The following is a 19,980-nucleotide window of genomic DNA, read 5'->3' as shown; positions in this document are numbered from 1 at the left end:
GTACTACTACTACCACTATTATTATTATTATTATTATTATTATTATTGTACGTTCTAAATCGCTTTATATAGATGCAAGAACAAATTCTTCCTTGACAGCTATATGAACACATTCATATAATGTGACACTGACTAAAATATCAAATTCACTTAGAAAAAATTTATGCCTATTATTATGCTAAACTAATTATATAATAATAACAATGTTACGTAAAGTTATAAATACAAAATATAGAGAAGCATTACAATACAACTAATAAAATGAGAACACATGAACTGGGGGTGAATCAAAACTTACCAGCATCTCTAAAGTCGATACATGCTTTTTAAAGCTAGTTGTTCCAAACTCTATAATCAACGGGATTCTAGGATACGCAAACTGATCTGAAAGATCTCCAATATTACATACCATCAACAAACTATTTTCTAGTAATAAAGTAGGCCTGCTCATCAGAACATAGTTTATTCATTTGAACCCCCTACTGTACATTGTTAACTATGACACCCTAACTGTTGATAAATGTTTCTCGCCGGGGCACTTCAGACACTTTACTTTTAAATTCTGTCCACTATCATACTCATCTTTTAAGAAAAAATATCCTTTCAAATGGTCGAAAGGTAAAATATTTTCGTTTTCCATTTTTATAAAAATAACACCAATCAAAGTAAAATAGACTGTGTATTGATTTGGAGCTGTCAAAATCTATGGCAAAATCTTCCAGGTGCTTGCAATCAGCACACGAGATTTCCCTAAGGCTATACCTATCTTTCAAAAACATCAAGTGGCACTATGATCTTATCTGTTTCTCTGTATGCCGGTGACTTTACTATCGGTCACTGACATACGTAGTTCATGCTGCATTGTTCCATTCTAAAAAAAATTCACTTACAGGAGAGCAACATTTGTTTCCGAAAAAATATACATATATTGTAGTTACTCATCCGAAAACGCAAAAAAAGTAATGCAAACAAAATTTGTAACGCATCACCGTTACAGTTACTTTGGAGAAAATGTAATGTATTACTAGGAAACGTTACTTAAAAAATAATGCGTTACTTCCGTTACGTTACTTCCCAAGACTGGGAGAAACAAAAAAAGATGGAAGAAAAAAGGACAAAATAGCACAAAGATGACGTAAGATTGAAAAGGGACCAAAAAGAGACACACTACAGGATAGCGTTGGAAGGAACAGAGGACATAAAAGCAGAAAATAGGACATTAGTGAGAAAATGAAAACCATGCGAAATTATAAAGGCAGCACACAAGGTGATGAACTGGAATGCAGGATTCGTGATAAGTAAAGAATGGGAGATGATTCTACTTAAAGAAGAAGAAAGGAAGGAAGAAGAAAGAAAGAGAGCAAACTAATAAGGGAACATAACAAGGATAATTAGAGGACAAGAAATGTATCCAGCTAAAACGTACATGTTTAATTGGAGAAGTGCGCAGATGTACAACTGAAGGTGAATAACACAAGTGTTACTTTTAATGAAGAAGCGGAGCGTAAGTAAAAGCTGATTTCCGGGAAGTATATAAGAGGTGACTAACTCCCAAGTAGGAAGGAGGAATGGAAAACTGACGAAGACACAGTAATTGTGTTAAAACTCACATGATTGAGTATTATCACACAGCCTCCCCTCAGTGTGGTGTTGCGTTTAGTTTGACGATTGGAAATGTCATGAAAGTAGTGAAACGGGAAAAAATCTTAGTATGATACGAGACTGGAATGTGATCTTAGAGGATGAAGAAGGGAAAACGGTAGGAAAATATGAACTAAGAAAGTACAAGGAAAGGGAAGAGAGACTAAATTTTGTCGAATAAGAAGTTAGTAGTAGCAAATAATTTGTTTAAGAAACATAAACGTAGAAATTATACGTCGAAAGTGCCCGATTTGCAGATGTATCAAATATATTATATACCCGTTAAGGAGAGGTGTAGAAAAATCTCTCGAATTCGCTGTCAAAGTTAAAAAAATCTCACTGTCGAAGTTACACAGGTGTGGATGTGGACAGTGAGTTGACATTTAAGAAGTTTAAAAAAGGAGAAGACAAAGAGAGACTTAATATTGGAAAGCTAACGAACAAAGGCATTCAGGAAAATTACGCGAGAAAGACAGTAGATAAGATAGCATAAGAATAGAATAAATTAACACGAAATGGATATAAAATTAGACTGCTTACAGCAAAGGGACTATTTGGTCATAAAGGAAAGATAGCAAAGAGAAAACGGATGACCAAGAGAATTCGGATTCAATGGATGAGAGAAAGACATTGAGGAATATCAACAACAATATGGCTCAGACGCAGTAGAAAAGAGTAAGATGTCAGATCATTCGTAAATGTAGACTTGTCAAGTAGGAAAGGTTAAAACAATGTGAAGAAAGAGAAAACAATATCAGCACATGTACAATAGATGTGGCATAAAAAAGAAGGTTAAATAAATTTCAAACAACAGAGACCAAAAATCAATATACTAAAAATAAAGAGGGAAGATCCATGACTGAAGCTGGAGATAAAGTGAAAACATGAACGAAAAATTCAGTCTTTATGGAAGGACAAGAAATTAGAATAATTAGAAAACATCTTATCAAGTTCCATCTGTGAAAATGGAAAAACAAGAAGAGAAGGCAAGAGAAAACTTCATATTCATATCCGAATACGCCAAACATTACAAGACCTAGAACATGGGAAACCTCCAGCTATAGATGCGATACCAGCAGAAATCTTACAAAGTGCGGGACGGGAAGTTTACAAGAGATAGTAAAAATTAATTATCAAAATTTATCAAGAAGGACAAGTGCCCATACATTTCCAAATCAGTAACACAGTGGCAAAACGAAAGCAGTACGTATTGACAAATGCGAGAATTCAACATGAAGATTAACAAGAATAAAACAAAAGTTATGAGATGCACTAGAAAACAAACAAGAAAAATTAAGATCAAAATTGGAAATCACTTTGTGGATCCAGGAAGTGGAAGAATTCCGTTACTTACGGAATAACATAACGAGCAACAAGAGGTGCAAACCAGACGTAAGATCCAGAATAACTCAAGCGAAGAAGATATTACGAAAAAAAAGCTTCGCTTCAAAGTAACTTCAAAGATATTACAGCTATGTCTGTAAAGAACTGAAGGATGGTGATATCATACGTGCGAAGTGTGGCATTACACGGATGAAAGACATGGACACTAGGAGAAGAAGAGAAATGCAGAATGGTCTTAGAAATGTGGTGCTGCAGAACCATGACGAAAATTAGATGGATAGACAAAGTATCAAATGAGAAAGTATTGGAAATGATAGGAGAAAAATAATATACTGAACAATATTTCGAAAAGACGAGATAGGATGATTGGGCACATTATGAGACATGGAGGAATCATGTTAGCAGCTATAGAGAAAATTGCAGAAAGGAAAGTATCTAGAAGAAGGCTACGATTGAAATACACGGATATAATAATACGAAATTAGGAAGGAAAAGGTGCAGAGAAATGAAAGTTTGACTCCGGAATAGACAAGGGTAGAAAGCTGCGTCAAACCAATTCAAAGATTGCTGACCTGAGATAATGGTGGTGACAAAAAACAGGGGTCATAATAAAAATGAAATTAACACCAAATTAGTTGTCTTTAATATGTTAAATAAGGATGATATTGAATTGCAATCGTCAAAAATGACGAAGGCCTTTGAACATCAAATGAAACCATTTGTTACAAATGCATAACTAATTTGCTGAAGATGATAAACTGAAAAACCTTACAGGTACTGTCAGTGATATGTCCGGTATTGAAAGTCCTTTAATATCGCTTGGATTAAGTTCATATTTCGACCGATATCGGAAGACGTGAGTTGACAGGCACATCTATGGATGAAACCTACGACTAGACGACTAGGTTCATTATCTACTCCAAGAACATACCTTGTGAAAGAATAATAATATGTCCGCTTACAAGTTCTTCAGTGACTTTTATAGTAAGAATATATATATTTTAATTCGAATGGAACGGCTACTGTCTAGGGTGTTTATTTACTTCCCGACGCAATCTTATTTAAAATTTATTATTAACTATTTATGTCAATACTTGGTCAAATTCCTGACGATAAAATATTTTTACTACCGGGAATCCGGATGGAAACAGGAAACTTTCACATAACAGTTTTTTTTAAAATTAAGAATAACATAACTGCGGACTAGTGTCGAAAAGAATAATAAAACAAGAGGAGACCAAAAAATGCAGTAGTTTAAAAGATATTTGCCTTAGCGTATATAAGAACAATTCTTAGTATTCTAAATTTAATTATCACATATAACAAAATCAAACAAATGATCTTCACAGATATCTTACAGGTGTAAGTAGCTGTCAGGCTTAATAGTGGACTAAGGAAGAAATTGGTTAATTGCTATATATGAAGTATTGAACTGTATGGTACGAAAATTAGAGAATAAGTATTTAGAGAGCTTCGAAAATTGCTGTTGGAGGTAGATGGGGACGATAAAATGAACAGAGAGAGTAACAAACGAAGATGTTTTAAAACGGATAGGAGAGATGATGACGCTTTTATCCAGCACCCTTCGTAGGAAGGTCAGTTGGATTAGAGACGTCATACGAAGAAATTGTATCCTTCATATTGCTATAAAATATGGAAGGAAAACGAGAAAGAAGAAGAAGAAGAAAAACAACTGACCAATAATTTGAAAAGTAGGAGAAAATATTGGGAGTTAAAAGAGAAGCTGAAGGTCGAGAAACATGGAAGAAACATTTCCAGGTCCAAACCTGAAATTTAAATTAAAAAATCTCTCATTAGCTCAGGACCAAATAGCTAAATCCCCATTTGAATTTTACTCTTCTCAGTAAAGAGAGCTATTAGCAGAGCATGTTGGGAAAAGGAATCTAATCCCTTATATGAGCTACAGCCTTCACTAGAAGCTGTCCTTATTATGTCCCAACTTTTCAACTCTCCCTTGGGCTATGGTCTTATTAGACCTCACCTCAAGAAGAATCTCTGATTCTCATTTGAATCCAGTTTTCATTATAAAGTGTTCCTAATACTAATTTGTTAACTAGCTCAGTGTCATTAAAGATTAACAGCATCGGTAATTAGCTATCTAGGCCCGACTAAAACCCTAGCCATCACCTTGACCATTACTATGTAGATACAACGAAAGAACAGAATTACCACTCGCCACATGATTTCCCACTAAAACTACCTATTGAGCTCTAATTAAATCTCATTGTTGATAGGTTGATTCAAGAGCTTGAGAAGAGGATCTCGAAAGGCCATGCTAGGATATCCTACTCAAAGCGTCCTGCGATTTGCTTTAAAAGGCTCTACAGCAGAAAGCTGGGAAATGATTGAAGTTTCACCCGCTTGGAATTTCTAGTTAAAACACAATGAAGCTACTGGACTGAGCGAGATGACCTAATTCTTTCCTGGATCTTTTCGCACGAACGTGAGTAAAGCTTGGAAAAGTTGTAGACTAGCTTTTTCTAGCCACACCAACACTAAATATACGTAGTAACACACGAGTTATATAGAAATAGAACCTAAATGTTTTACCTTTTATTTGTTCTTTCGTCAAAGATTTTCATGATATCATAATAAATTCGATCCGCACAACCATATTAATCAATTTATTGCGCTGCACTGTATGAATCTCGCTGGATATCTTCTATATATATTTGTTCACGGTTTGCTTGACAAAAGTTTCCGGTTAATTTATATCTATCATCAATTTATAAAATCTTAGTAAATCGCGGGACCTATGTCAATTCATACGATCATCCTAGTTTCACCTGAAATCTATGCATTTATTCCCATTCGAAGAATATTAATAGATTTCCGGCGGGAGATCATATGCTACGGATTTCACGTTAATCAGTAGGTCCCGTCTCATATAGCCTCGCTGCTGAAAAGGACGTTAATCTCAAAATCAGCTCAATAGATCAATGAATATTTCAACAGCATTTTTGTTGCCAAATTTATTATTCGCTTGTCATTTCACTAATTAATTTAAAAACCTGTTATCGATCGTTTGAACATTGGTGTAAGGAATCATTATAAAGTACGCAGTAAAATTCCTAAAGGGAAGGAAGATTATGTGTTCCCTTTGTATATCAGCCATTTTTATTATCGTTAATCTAATTTAAAATGGAGACTCAAAGTATTGAGTGAGCTGAAGAATTATGTAAAGCACAAATGGAAAGAAATACACGTCTATAAACATACCTGAGTTCCTGAGTATTTCCATCAATTTCTCGGAAATCAGTTTCTTCAACATCTTCGTTGGTCTGATTCTCAATAATGCAACACACATTATCGGCTGATCCTGCTACTGTATTATTATCTTTACCTTCTAAAGATACTGTGAAATTAGGCACCGAAGTTTCTTCTAATATGGACAGTTTAATGTCATTCTCTTCCTTCGTTTCGTCCTCTTGTACCATACATTTCAAGTATGAGAGAGAACATGTTGAAAGAGTATCCTTATATTCCAGCTCACTTCGATTACTATTATTTAGTTCATAGTTATCATATTCAATAAACTCTGTTTCTGTTTTCATTTCAACTTCAATCGAAGTAGTATTCAAACAATCGAAAGCCATTTGTTTAGCAGGCGTTTACTATAAAACTTGAAAGCCTTACTGCTATGTGTTTGAGAGATATGAGCAATTCTGAAAGTATAAAATATTATTCATCATTATGTATTATATTGAAAGAAAAATATCCTAACAACTACATTCGAAACTTTATGAAACCGTTTGAAAATATCTTCGGTTACATTTAGGGTGTTATCCTATTGATATCTCATTTTGCTTGGATTCTAAATGATTTGTTGAACTCATACTATGATGAAACAGAAGTAAAGGACGAAAACATTTACTTTATGAATAAGCTTATTCACCTGGCTCATTACAAATACATTCACGTTATTTCATTATCTTTATTAATCCTATTTTAAAAAATAAATATCCATGACAAGATTTGCAACCACACTCACGGATGTCATTTTACTTAACTTGAACTGTAAAAAAGGTAGAATTAGGATGTTATAGAACAGCGCAGTAAGTTGTTTTAAGGAAAATATAAAAAAAAGTTACGGCATTCATTTCTTCTCTACCGTTGTTGGTAAAATTACCTGCTAAATATTCAATGACGTACCTTCGCCCATAAATAAATTTTCACCAGTATTTCCCACACTTTCTTATAGGGTAGTACTCTGAATATATACAATCGTTCTCGATCTTCTGCAAAGAGTCTCAAACATTTTACCTTCAAGTGTTGTGAGGTATGCAACAATCGCGTTTGTAATAAATTATGAAATACGTGGATAGAACATATATTTACTTTTTGAACAGGATTATAGCATTAACTACTTGTCACTTTACACTTACGTCAATCGAAACTAGAAGACTACAAAATTACGTACTTTACCGCGTCATTCGTCAGAACTGTCTAGGCGTATTTTCCTAATCTTACAAACAGATTAAATGCTAGCAATTTCTCATTCAGTTTATTTATACGTTAATTTTTTTTTTCATTTTCTTTTTCTGTTGGTATGACGATGTGACTAATAAAACGTATTAATTTTGTATATGTGACGTAGTTAAAACGGTTACATTAACCTGACAGGAGGCAAGCGAAGTGCATTAGAAAGTTATACAAAGTGATTTTTCACAATAATTTATATTAAATTTAGCAAATTAGACCTTTAAGAAAAGGGTCCAAATTGTCCTGATTGATCTACAAGGGATCATCTTAGTAATTCTGTTTACCTTGGTGGTTGAAAATGGAAATATATATATACAAAAAAAATTATCTTAATGTAAATTATAGGAATTTGTAACCGCTTTCCGGATCTACCCCCCTGCTGTTTCACCAATGAGTATTTTCAGAAGACCTCGACCTAACTGGTAAAGGCATCGAGGAACATTTCCAAAAAAGATTACAGAACTTTTAACGGATCGCCCTTCAGACTCAAAAATGAGCATTAAGTACCCAGAGGTTCGTATGTCTCGTCTCGAAATCCTCACGGACGTTCAGACGGTCAATCAAACTACGGCACACACAAATACCATTCATACATGTAACAAAACATATTAAATAAAATGCCACTATGCTTATTTATTAAAACCTAATAAAAAGGTATGTAGGAGGAAAAGATAATCACAACACTTAACACTGAACATTTAACTATTTCCACTAATAAAATCGCACTTCACTTTTACTATATTATAGTCCTTTTATCACGTATATTATATATATAAAAGATTATGATTGAGGCTTCACCATAAATACTTTTCTCACACCACTAATGCACATGGGAGAAACACTGGGATGATCTCACGAAGCAGTTTGTAACTGCTCCAAATATCCGCAGAAGTTAGGCTCCAACAAAAGAATACAAATAAGCTCAAAACAGAATTTGAATATTGGAGGAACTTCACTTAATGGGGCTAGCCGTAATATAAGTCATTCACCGGCTAATGCCCTTTAACATAGTGTTATGCCCAATCCAACGAACGTGGAGGTTACTTGAAGATACGGAGTCAAACTCCTCGAGCTGAGAGGTTCGAGCTGCATTGACCGACTAGTCAATGTTGACAATTCATTCTAAAATGTGATCAGGTTAAATCACCTGTATGTACTCCTATGCTCAAAAAGCAAAAAATTGCGCGTATACTGTAACTCACGATTTTTCGCAATTACTCCATTTTCCTTACGTTTATGGGTAAAATTCAGTTATTAGTAAGTGGAGATAATAGAAAGCAATCTATGTAAGAAGATATATCCCAAAATATAATAAAATAATAAAAATATAATTAAAAAGAAAATTATGTTCGAAAAGTATACTGGCAATAATGCTTTCGAGAAATTTTTACAGTAGCAGAGCACCATTGGTAGGGGGAGAGTTGAATCAAGGAACTGGAGAGTGGAGTAAAATATTGCATTTATTGGCTTAAATCTAGAGTGTAAATTGTCTGCCAAATATAAATTAGCTTCTCTAACCAAGATGTTGCAAGGAAATATAGACACAAGGAGGAAAACTTTGTCTTAAGTTTGGAAGTGACATGCTCTATAGCCATGAGCATTTATTTGTTGAGAAAAAGACAAGAAACAAAAGGAAGTCTCTGTGGTGAAGTGGGTGGGGTGGCGGATTGGTAATTCTTATACTGTTTTGACACCAGATCGTATCCCATCCCGTCCTATTTTTTTACAAAACATGATAAAAAGTATCTAATTTTGTGTTAATAAGCACCGAAACAATATAATAAGAAAATAACTTTTAGTTACCTCTGATGACGTATTTATTCAGAATTAGTGTACTATTAGTAATAGCGATTGTTTTCAATTTATGCTATTGAATAGCTTTTTAGCTCAAAATGTTTTGTTGGAAAGAGAACAATTTTGTCTCCAATCAAGTGTGAAAAATATATATAGACAGAAACAGACATCTTAGTACCAAACGTGATTTATCGTGATGAAATGAACAAGTTTCCTGCTATTAAAAAAAGAAAGCTATAGAAAATTATTGGTCTTTTTTTAGATTTTCAGCATGCTATATATTCTTTATAAGGCTATACTTTATACGGCAAGATGTGCGATCATACCCACAAATTTAGCTACTGAGTGAAAGATGTTTTCTGCACAAATATTTTACAGGTTTAGGTGCATGAAACGCTAATACGCCATGGTCTCGCTTAACTTACTTTCGTTTATTCCAAATACCGTATTATTCGACATATCATTGCAGGTAAAAAGTAGTATGAATCGACAAGAAATGCAAGTTGTGATCTTAGTCTGTTTTTGACGCTCTGGACTCTTTCCCGTAACACGCCCGTCTGCAACATGACTCATATGTCTATCATTCAGTGCAGGCACATATCCAGGTTTTCTTTTCGGACGGGGCCCAATACGAATCCTCGTAAGCACGTAATTCTAATGTATTAAAAATATCAATAATAATAATAATAATAATGCAACAGTTTTGTATTTCTCTTGAACTTTTCTTACTGTTCATTTATGAACTTGTTTACTTTAAACAAACTGCATTGTAGCACAAACGAATCAAAAAATATTTTCGATACATGCAAGGAAAACTGCCTGCTATGTATATCACATAACAAAAATAGCAAATGGCAATGACTGTATCGTTCTAATACATTAATGTTATAAACAGAATGGAAACGAAATTGTAATCCCTTTTAAAAGTGTTCTTGAATTCCAACTGGTATCAATGGCATTACGGTTTGTTTTCAGAATTATAACAACAACGAATTGCCCACAGTTTGGACAATGACTCAAAGTAATCTGATATAAAAGAACCTCAAAAGGGAAAAAGCAAGTTTATTAAAAAATGTTTGAGTTTTGGAAGGGGACAGCGAAGGGGACAAAAGGGAATAATCTTTTGGATTATTGTTTTCCGAACAAGCGAGTAATACCATACTTGGGTCACTACGAAAGTTTTGAGATGTGAAATAACTTATATACTTAAAATCAATTTAACTCTTACATTTTTTCAAAGTATTCACCATTACACTGTACACACTTTTACATCCTCGAAAACCACTTTTGGAAGCAGTGTTGCCAGTCTTTTTCTTTAAGTATTGAAAGATCATTTTCGTAAGCCACTACAGCTTCTTCATGGCTGCAAAATCTCTTTCCACGCATGCGATCTTTGATCCTGGGGAACAGGAAAAAATCACACGGGGCCTGGTCAGAGTTATACGGCGGATGAGTCATAAGTTTGACCTCCGTAGATTCTAAAAACTGAACTGTGATGTTGGCTGTGTATGCGGACGCGTTGTCATCATGAAGCAGGATCTCACGCAATCCAGTTCTTGGACGCCGTTCCCGAAGCTTCTGGAACACTTTTGTTAGGCAAACAGTGGTGTACCACAGAGCAGTAACAGTCCTTTCTTCTCCAAGTGGAACAGTTGCAACATGGCCAAATTTGGAGAAGAAAGGTGCGACCATCTTCTTCCCCACACTACGCGGTCGCTTCACTTTCGTGGGTGGATTTTCCTCTGGAAAGATCCAAACTGTAGACTGGTGTTTGTTTTCAGGATCAAATTGATATATCCAAGTCTCATCACCAGTAACAATCTTAAGAGACGTGTCGAGAATTGCCTCCATCAAATCTTGCAAGCATTTCTTCACATCATTCCACACGCATGCGTTTCTGCTGTTCAGTCAAAGTGTAAGGCACCCAACGAGATGAAACCTTCCTGATACGAAGATGATCACGAAGAATTTTTGGTACTGCTGGTGGTCCAATGTTCACTGTAGATTCAATGTCCTTGAAATTTGTTCGAAGATTTTCTCGAATCATTTGTTCCACAGCGGCGATGTTTTCATCTGACACAGCTGTTGCCGGACGTCCAGCTCTCTCTTCATCTTTAAGCGATGTCCGGCCTCTTCTGAATTCACCAAACCACTTAATATTTGTAGCACGGGAAGGACCAAGGTCCTCAAATGGCCCCTGCACACGGTCAAGGCTTTATGTCTTGTTCAAACCACTTTTGAAATCGTAAAGGATCATTGCCCGAAAATGTTCCCTTTCGAGCTCCCTTCTAGACAGCCGAATACTGCTCACATCAACAAACAAGTGAAGGCGATACGGCCACGCCGATAAGCGAGGCGAGTTGAAACTTGCTTCGCTTCTTCGCTCTGGATACCACTACCGAATGCAACTGTTGGAATTGAAATACTGTGCCACAACAATGTGTATCTCAAAACTTTCGTAGTGACTCTCGTATTGTAAGATTATTACAGGAAATATTTTTACCGAAATTAGAACAAATTTGTCTCAGTTATTACTCAGGAAATTGTCCAAAAAACTTCAACCCTTGAGAAAACCACTTCTTCTGTATGTTATAGGGATAAACGATTTATGCTGTATGTTAGTTTATTAATGAAACATTTCTTTACGAAATATGAACAAAATTGCTTGAGGCGTTAATAGGAAAACCATCGGGGGGAAAGCTCACCTTAAGAGTAAACACTCCTGAATGTTTACATGACGAACGAGCGTTCATATTGTTAAGTTATTCGATGGCACGTTTATTTATGAAATGTGGTTGATAAAATTGTGCGAAAAGAACGCATACCATACAGTAAATTACACCATATGTATTTTTTTCAGAAAAATAATTCATACTATGATGAAGAGTTGTTAATAAAATATATATTTATAAAAAAATAAATAAAGTCGTCACAGCATTTTCTTTGAGAAAATTGAATTATTTTAAATTTTCATAATTCAGTAAACTACCCTTACTTTTAAGTGTCGAGGGGTATAAAATTCGAAACGATAGTATGTTATGTCTAGAATTCGGTCCTGATACGACGAACAGTATGGCCTCTACTTGAGTGCATGTAAAAGCATGACGAACCGACATACGAATAAATTAACAGACATCGAAAAATCATTTCTTCGATATGTAGGGCCATGTAGCTTGAATTCATTGAAATCTCGTATTCGATTTTTATAACTATCACCATACTTTCTTCTTACGTCGCTCGAATGTGAAAACGAATAGGCCTATACCGACACATAAAGTGATAATTTGTAATTCCAATAATTTAATTTGTTATGTTTAATATGTTGTCACGCTAAAAAAAGCTTTCGCCTGTTACATCATTTTATTATGTTTTTTATGCTACTGTATAATTCAGAAAAACGGTGTGATTATAGTTAATATCCATGGCATCTTTTGGAAGCATTCGTGTTCCTCACAAATGGAGCTGTATAATTTAGTTTTGTTAAAGAAAGCATTCTTTATTCCTTACACAGACTTATGATTGCAATTGTTGCACTTGTGGATATGAAAAAAAAAAAGAAGAGAGAGTCAATACTCTAAACAGAAACACACACACACATACATACAAACACCAGAACGATAATTTAACTTCAGCTTTTTCTCATGACAACGAGCTGTTCTACTTTATTCGCTGTAACTGTAAGGCTGCAAATCGCGCTTGTTTTCTTTCTCCTGTTCCTGACTCACAGACACACTTGAAGGAGTTGAAGTTCGTCTGCTGTGAAAAAACGCAGAGAGGAGGAATAGCATACCATATCACAAACTTAAAACAATTGCTGTTAACAGTAGTACTCTAATCCTGAATAAATACGTCGATTAAAGGACACTATCTATAAGTAATTTTCTTATTATATTGTTTCTGTTCTTATTAACATAAAAATTATATACTTTTTATAATGTTTTGGAAAAAAATAAGAAGGGATGGTATACGATCTGGAGTCAAAACAGTATAAGATCTACCATTCCGCCACCCTACCCACTTCACCACAGAGACTACCTTTTGTTTCTTATCTTGTCTTAACAAATAAATGCTCGTGGCTATAGAGCATGTCACTTCCAAACTTAAGACAATAGTTTTGCTGCTTTTTTCTATATTTCCGGACATCTTGGATACAGAAGCTAATTTATATTTGATAGACAATTTACACCCTAGATTTAAACCAATAAATGCAATATTTTACTCCACTTTCTAGTTCCTTGATTTAACTTCAGGATACTACGATACTGCCAATCCTGAAATTCCCTTTGCAATCTTGCTCTGCTACTGCAAAACTCCCTCGAAACATTATTGCCACTATACAGAAAACCGAGTATAATTATGTTTCTTGCTTATATTTTTATTTTATTATATTTTTTTGAAATATATTCTCAGATGGATTGCTTTCTATTATCTCCACTTACTAATAACTGAATTTTACCCATAAACGTAAGGGAAATGAAATAATTGAGAAAAATTGTGAGTTACAGTATACGTGCTTTTTCTCTTTTTTTGATCATGAGGGTACACGCTAATAGAATGTCAAAAGAATTGGCGTTAATTTTCAGTTCATTGACACGATGCACAAGTCATTGTGATAACTTAGTCGTGAGAACGTTTAGATAACGAACTGGTACAGCGATATCGTGGGAGACGATTTGGCGTTCAGACATCTGGTCGGCAATATTTCCATAAATGAGTGAAGAATACAATTGATTCAGTTCCAAATAACTATAGAACATAGTCCTTGCATAGAAATAAGTAAGGAAGAAACACTGCGAGCTCAACTAAGAAAAGCAAGTCTATCGTATATATAGTTCAGAAAATGAATAAGTTCTTCGTCGCTCATTAAAATATCCTTACCACAACGTTTCAAATTTAGATGTCAGTGAACAATGAAAGACTCCTTTGTCCTGTTGAGTGAGAAGAAAACGGTTGCCACCGAAGAAAGAAATTATTTACGTCGCAGATAATAAAGTATAAATCGAAGAATAACTGGTGTCTTTCCAAAATATACAGATTTTCCACAAAGATTACTTCTATAACCTGGTGACTCCCGAACAAGACAAACCTGTTAAGTGTACGCGAAGTACAGGTTGAGAACTCTTAGCCGTTTAAAGAGAATGGGAAAAAATTAGGTTTCTCAACAAAATTATTAGTTAGTTGGCAACACTGTGATATGGTCTGAGATTTACGTGCATAAAAGTTTATGGTTTTTCACCTAAGAGCTATCTGCAAATAGTTAAATAGCTTATTGGTCACTCACTGCAACAAAAGACTGAAGTCCCTGCGTGAACAGTATCAAATCCAGGTATTCCACAAAGTGATAACTCATTTTAAAAGTCTGGTGCAGCTGGATCCCCTTATCTTCCGTTTCTTCGTACGTATAAATCTTTGTTGTCTTCCCGTGTTGAATATCCCACATTGTTCATTGACGTTATTAAGGTGATCAGGAGGGAAGACAATTCTTTTTTAATATACTGGTGTGAGAAACACGAAATATGGCTTTCAACACTTGTGTGATAACTTATATTTCCACTGAAATTGCGCAGAAACTTTCAACAGAGCTATTTGGATTCTTACATTTTTTGACACTTTACGTAAAATGTTTTTAGGTGTTCCGATTCGATCATTTTATATTGTATAATATGAAGTAAATATACACACATAATAACTATTTATAAAAATATTAACTTAAAGATTTATCAAACATTTCAGTAGAAGGTAGTAAAAATTCTCCTTTTAAAATATACTTTTATCTGTATGTAGAACATTAAAACATGAATGAATATGGAAAGAGCAAAAAATGTAAAACTTATTAAAATATTAAAATTATTATCATAGTTTTGATATTACTGTTATATAATTGAAAAATATAGGAATCATTGAAACAAAATGAATGAAAATGTAAACGGATTATCGACATGTAATATACAAACAAATAAATTTTCCACTTGTATGTCCCATTTTTAAGGTAGTGCATTGTGTTGTTCAGAGAAAAATTACGAAAACTAGTTTTTCCAAAAAAAAAAAAATAATCTTAAGTGTCAAAACTGACGTTCTTAGTGATTTCAACAAACAAGCATGAATCTGCATATCAAGAAAAGAGATTGGAGTTTCGTTTACATGTATAAAGAAAATTCAGTACGCAATAAGATCAAAGCAACATCCGCTTGCCATTCGAAAGATCGAGACTTGATTCAATAATGCTCGGTACAACAAACGATTCTGAAACAAAGTTACTATTCTTAGTGGAGGCCTAGAATAATAATTGTTATTCGCTTTCTAAAAAACGTAAATGTTGTAGAGTTACCAGAAGTGTAGATATTATCTGCATAAAATTCATTAATAAAACGTTGAAAACTATACAGTTTGGATGTTAGTTTTTCCAAGGTCTAAATCAAAGAAATTGACTCACTAGTCAAAACATTGCTGAAAATAAAGGGTCATTACGCCATGAATTGACCAAAACCATAGATGGGAAAATGTATACTACACGTACACACACACACACACACACACACACACACACACACACACACACACACACACACACACACACACACACAAAATGCAATCGTTTCCTACGATGCAAAACTAGAAACATGAAAAGACGCCCGCAACCATAAACGATTAGAAAAATGTTACTATACACAACTGAAATATAAACATTTTAATATTCAGTAAAATACACGTATATCTCCTGGAACATAACGTACCGACTTTCGGTGTTCCACCTAGGAGAAAAATGTGCAAACACTCAAAATACAAATGCTGTCGTAGCATCGTAAAAATATGTCTCTGCAAGACAAAATACACAAGACGTAGTAAGAGAAAAACATGGGATAAAAATACAAAAGTATAGTCAACGACTTTACAAATTTTTCGTCCGGCCTGAAACATCGAAAACAAGTTCTCTACAAGACGGTAAACTTTCTTAGCATCTTCGCTACCAAAGATATTCAAAACATTCTTGTTAAATTCTTGTCAAATCGAAAATCATCGAGCATATCAGGTAATTGGCATAAAAAGATTTTTTTAAAAACGTTATGGTTTCATGCTGCTGAAAAGAAACAGAATAAGTTTATATTTTCGGGCTTTACTTCAATATTCTAAGAGTTTCTGGGACAGACTGTAACTAAAATATAACTTTCTACAAAGTCAGTATGAAAAAACATTATAATATATTACCATAGAAATACACATAATAAAATAACGATCTATAAACACTGTTCACTAAAATATTACTGGACAACAAAATATACTGAAAATACTTAACACAAAAATACACATAGTTAGTTACGGTTTAGTATGAAAGAAATAGAAAAGGCTATATTAAAGTTTCACATTCTACACATGAGGTTAAATGTTAAATTTCAATCATAAATGTACAAATGTATATAATTAACAACTTAAAATTCTTCCTATTCTGCGCGTCTCAACTTATTTTTCGAAAAGATTATAAAAACAAAATCAAACATTAATTGTAGATCATAAGCAGTCACATTTAAGAATTAGAAAGTGGAAAAGAACACGAAAAACAAATTTTAAAATTTAAAACACTTATTACAAGGATATATTATAAGGTCAAAATTTCTTCCCAATGGCTGAGGGTGCGGAGCTACGCCACGAGCTCAAATCGCTTTTCGAAATGCGTTTCCCTTACGTGTAATGCGTGTTAATATTTACTAAAATTTTAAACTCTAACATTTGAAATTAAAAATTAATAACACTGAACGAAAGGTAAAGTATTAGTAAAGTTTGTAACATTGGTATTCAGCTGGATGAGGTACGACACGGAGACAAAACAAATGGGAGAAAAAGAATCAATCAGGTGTATTTCATTTCAAATCAATTATCCGTTATTCGTAGACGTAAACCCAGGTGGTCGGAAATTCCAGTTGTTGGCTTATCAAAACGAAATTAAAAACGAATACATGTTTATAACCTAACAGTTATAAGTCTGGAAGCTAAAGAAAAATTAAAAGAAATGCGTAGTTTTCTTTTCCGTTGGCAGCTGAAAATAAAATGAGGTACATTTATTTTGTTCCTATTGCAATTTAATTTTGAAAAAAAAAATAAGGTACGTCATTTTCCTGAAAGAAAAATCTGTATCATAATAGAAACTCTTAGTTACCTTTTTCTTTTTTTATGATTACTATTCCTATCTTGATAGTTACGGTTATTGCCTTGTCTATTTCTAAAATGATTAATACTACGTACAAATCTATTCTTAGTGTTGTCACGCAGGTTGCGATTCCTGTATCGTTCTTTCATTATAGCTTTGATTACGTGATCGTGATTTATCACACCTTTTGTTTCCGTGATTGTTTTCATGTACGGTCATGGTCATCATTCCTTTTAAATTTCGTGGTATTTACTAATTGATCTTGATATCTCTGCTTATTGCTATAGGTATAACCTCGTTTGTGTCTTTTCTCTCTGTGGTTTGTGGTAGTAGCCATTTTAGTGCATTTGCGATTTCTGCCGTATACAACCTTCACTTCAGAATTTTCACTACTACTGCTAGTAGGGGTGTCAATTAATTCTGAATAAGTAAAATAAACAGAATCAATGTCATGTCTATTACGAGGTTGGTTCAGAATGCCCGTCTCTAATTGAGATTCAAATTCCTGTGCTTCATTTTCACTAGAAGTATCTCACTCCACTTGAGGCTCAAATTCCTGTATTTCATTCTCAATAGGAACATCTGTCTGTAATTGGGGATGAAATTCCTTATTTTATTTTCATTAGAAATATCTGTCTCCAATTCGCGTTCAAATTCCTGTATTTCGATTTTAGTAGAAACATCTCTCTATAATTGGGGTTCAAATTCCAGTGTTCTGTTTTCAGTACTTTCTGTTTGCTGATTATTTGTACAAAATTCGTCCCGTATAGCGTCTGTCTTTTCACCTAATTAACTCTTTAACTCGACAAGATTCTCATTATTTTCATCCAGTTTTCGTTCTAAAGTAGCAAATTTCTCTTTATTTTTGTCTCCTTTTTGCTCTAATCTATCCAACTGATCACAGAACTCCCTATTTTCCTTTATGTAACTCTTGATATTCTCTTTCAAGCACAAATATATCTTAGTAAGCAAATCACCTTCCTTGTATGCTATTGTGAACAATATAAAATAAACTATCACTAAAACACGATCAACATAACTGAGATTTTTTTTTCAATTCCTGGTTTTAAGCCTTAAATGGAATGACATATTAAAGTATTAATCTTATGAATACTCAGGTACCAATAGTTTCAATTCGGGCCACTATTTATGGTATCATTTATTGTGTAATACCAAGTGTTCGAGCATATTACATACCTGTTCGACCATCAACGGTCACATTTCATGTTGCTAGTTCGCGTGTCATTTAATCTTTAAGAGTATTCAATATCTGTTCCAGCACTACCAGTCTCGATTCGAGTCACTTGTTTGGGTGCCAATCTTTCTGTAGCCGCTTCCCGGATCAGGCCCGCTGCTGTATCACCAATAAGTATTTTCAGAAAACCTGGACTTTCCTGGTTAATACATCGAAAAAAATTTCCCAAAAAAGATTACAGAACATTTAACGGATCGCCCTTCGGCCTCAATAATAAGATGAGTATTAAGTACCCAGAGGTTCGGATATCTCATCTCGAAATCCTCACGGACATCCAGACGATCACTCAGACCACGGCACACACAAATACCATTCATATATGTAACAAAACACATTAAATAAAATGCCACTATGCTTATTTATTAAAACACTAATAAAAAGATTTATAAGAGAAAAAGATAATCAAAACACTTAACACTGAACATATAACAATTTCCACTAATAAAATCGCACTTCACTTTTATTATACCATAGTCCTTTTATTATATATATATGAAAGATGATGATTGAGGAATCACTATAAATACTTTTTTCACACCACTAATGCACATGGGGGTTGGCACTGTGCGTGAAACACTGGGGTAATCTCACGAAGTAGTTTGTAGCTGCTCCAAATATCTGCAGAAGTTGACGTTAGGTTCGAACAAAAGAATGCAAACAGGCTCAAAATAAAATTTGAATACTGGAGGGCGCGTTTACAACTGGTGCGCACTGGGTTTGCGAACCTGGGACTTCACTAAATGGAGCTAGACGTAATGTAAGTCCTTCACCGGCTAACAGCATATGCCCCTTAACATAGTGTTATGCCCAATTCAACGAACGTGGTGGTTGCTTGAAGATACGGGGCCAAACTTCTCGAGCTGATAGGTTCGAGGTACGAGCTGCATTCACCGACTGGTCAATGTTGGCAGTTCATTCTAAAATGTGATCAGCTTAAATCACCTGTATATACATGCAAATAGAATGTCAAAAGAATTGACGTTAATTTTCAGTTCACTAGCCACGATGCACAAGTCACTATGATATCTTCGTCGTGAGACTGTTTAGATAACGAACTGACAAAGCGAAATATTGAGCGACGATTTGGCGTTCAGACATCTGGTCTGCAATATTTCCATAAATGATTAAAGAATACAATTGATTCGGTTCCAAATAATTATAGAATATAGTCTTTGCATATAAATCACTAAGAAAGAAACCCTGCGATAGTAAGAAAATAGTCTATCTATCTATCGGTAGAATGAACTAGTTTTTGTTCACTCAATCAATATTTACAAAGAAGTCTTTCATCGTTCAACCA

General features: G+C 34.2%; 1 protein-coding gene across 3 annotated transcripts in view; it reads right to left on the bottom strand.

Moving 5' to 3' along the window:
• LOC145671404 (uncharacterized) overlaps window positions 1–19,980 on the bottom strand; it is a 50,997-nt gene that overhangs the window by 18,876 nt on the left and 12,141 nt on the right. For all 3 annotated transcript variants that reach the window (XM_081740550.1, XM_081740549.1, XM_081740548.1), the window contains exon 2: window positions 6,226–6,671. In XM_081740550.1, coding sequence (XP_081596676.1) covers window positions 6,226–6,602 — 377 coding nt within the window. In that variant the 5' untranslated portion in view covers window positions 6,603–6,671. The remainder of the gene's footprint in view (window positions 1–6,225; window positions 6,672–19,980) is intronic.

The sequence above is a fragment of the Thermobia domestica genome, chromosome 15 (genome assembly GCF_964235325.1).
Source record: "Thermobia domestica chromosome 15, izTheDome1.hap1.1, whole genome shotgun sequence".
Lineage (NCBI taxonomy): Eukaryota > Metazoa > Arthropoda > Insecta > Zygentoma > Lepismatidae > Thermobia > Thermobia domestica.
Note: the sequence above shows the minus strand (reverse complement) of the source record. Positions and strands in the feature narration are given on the sequence as shown.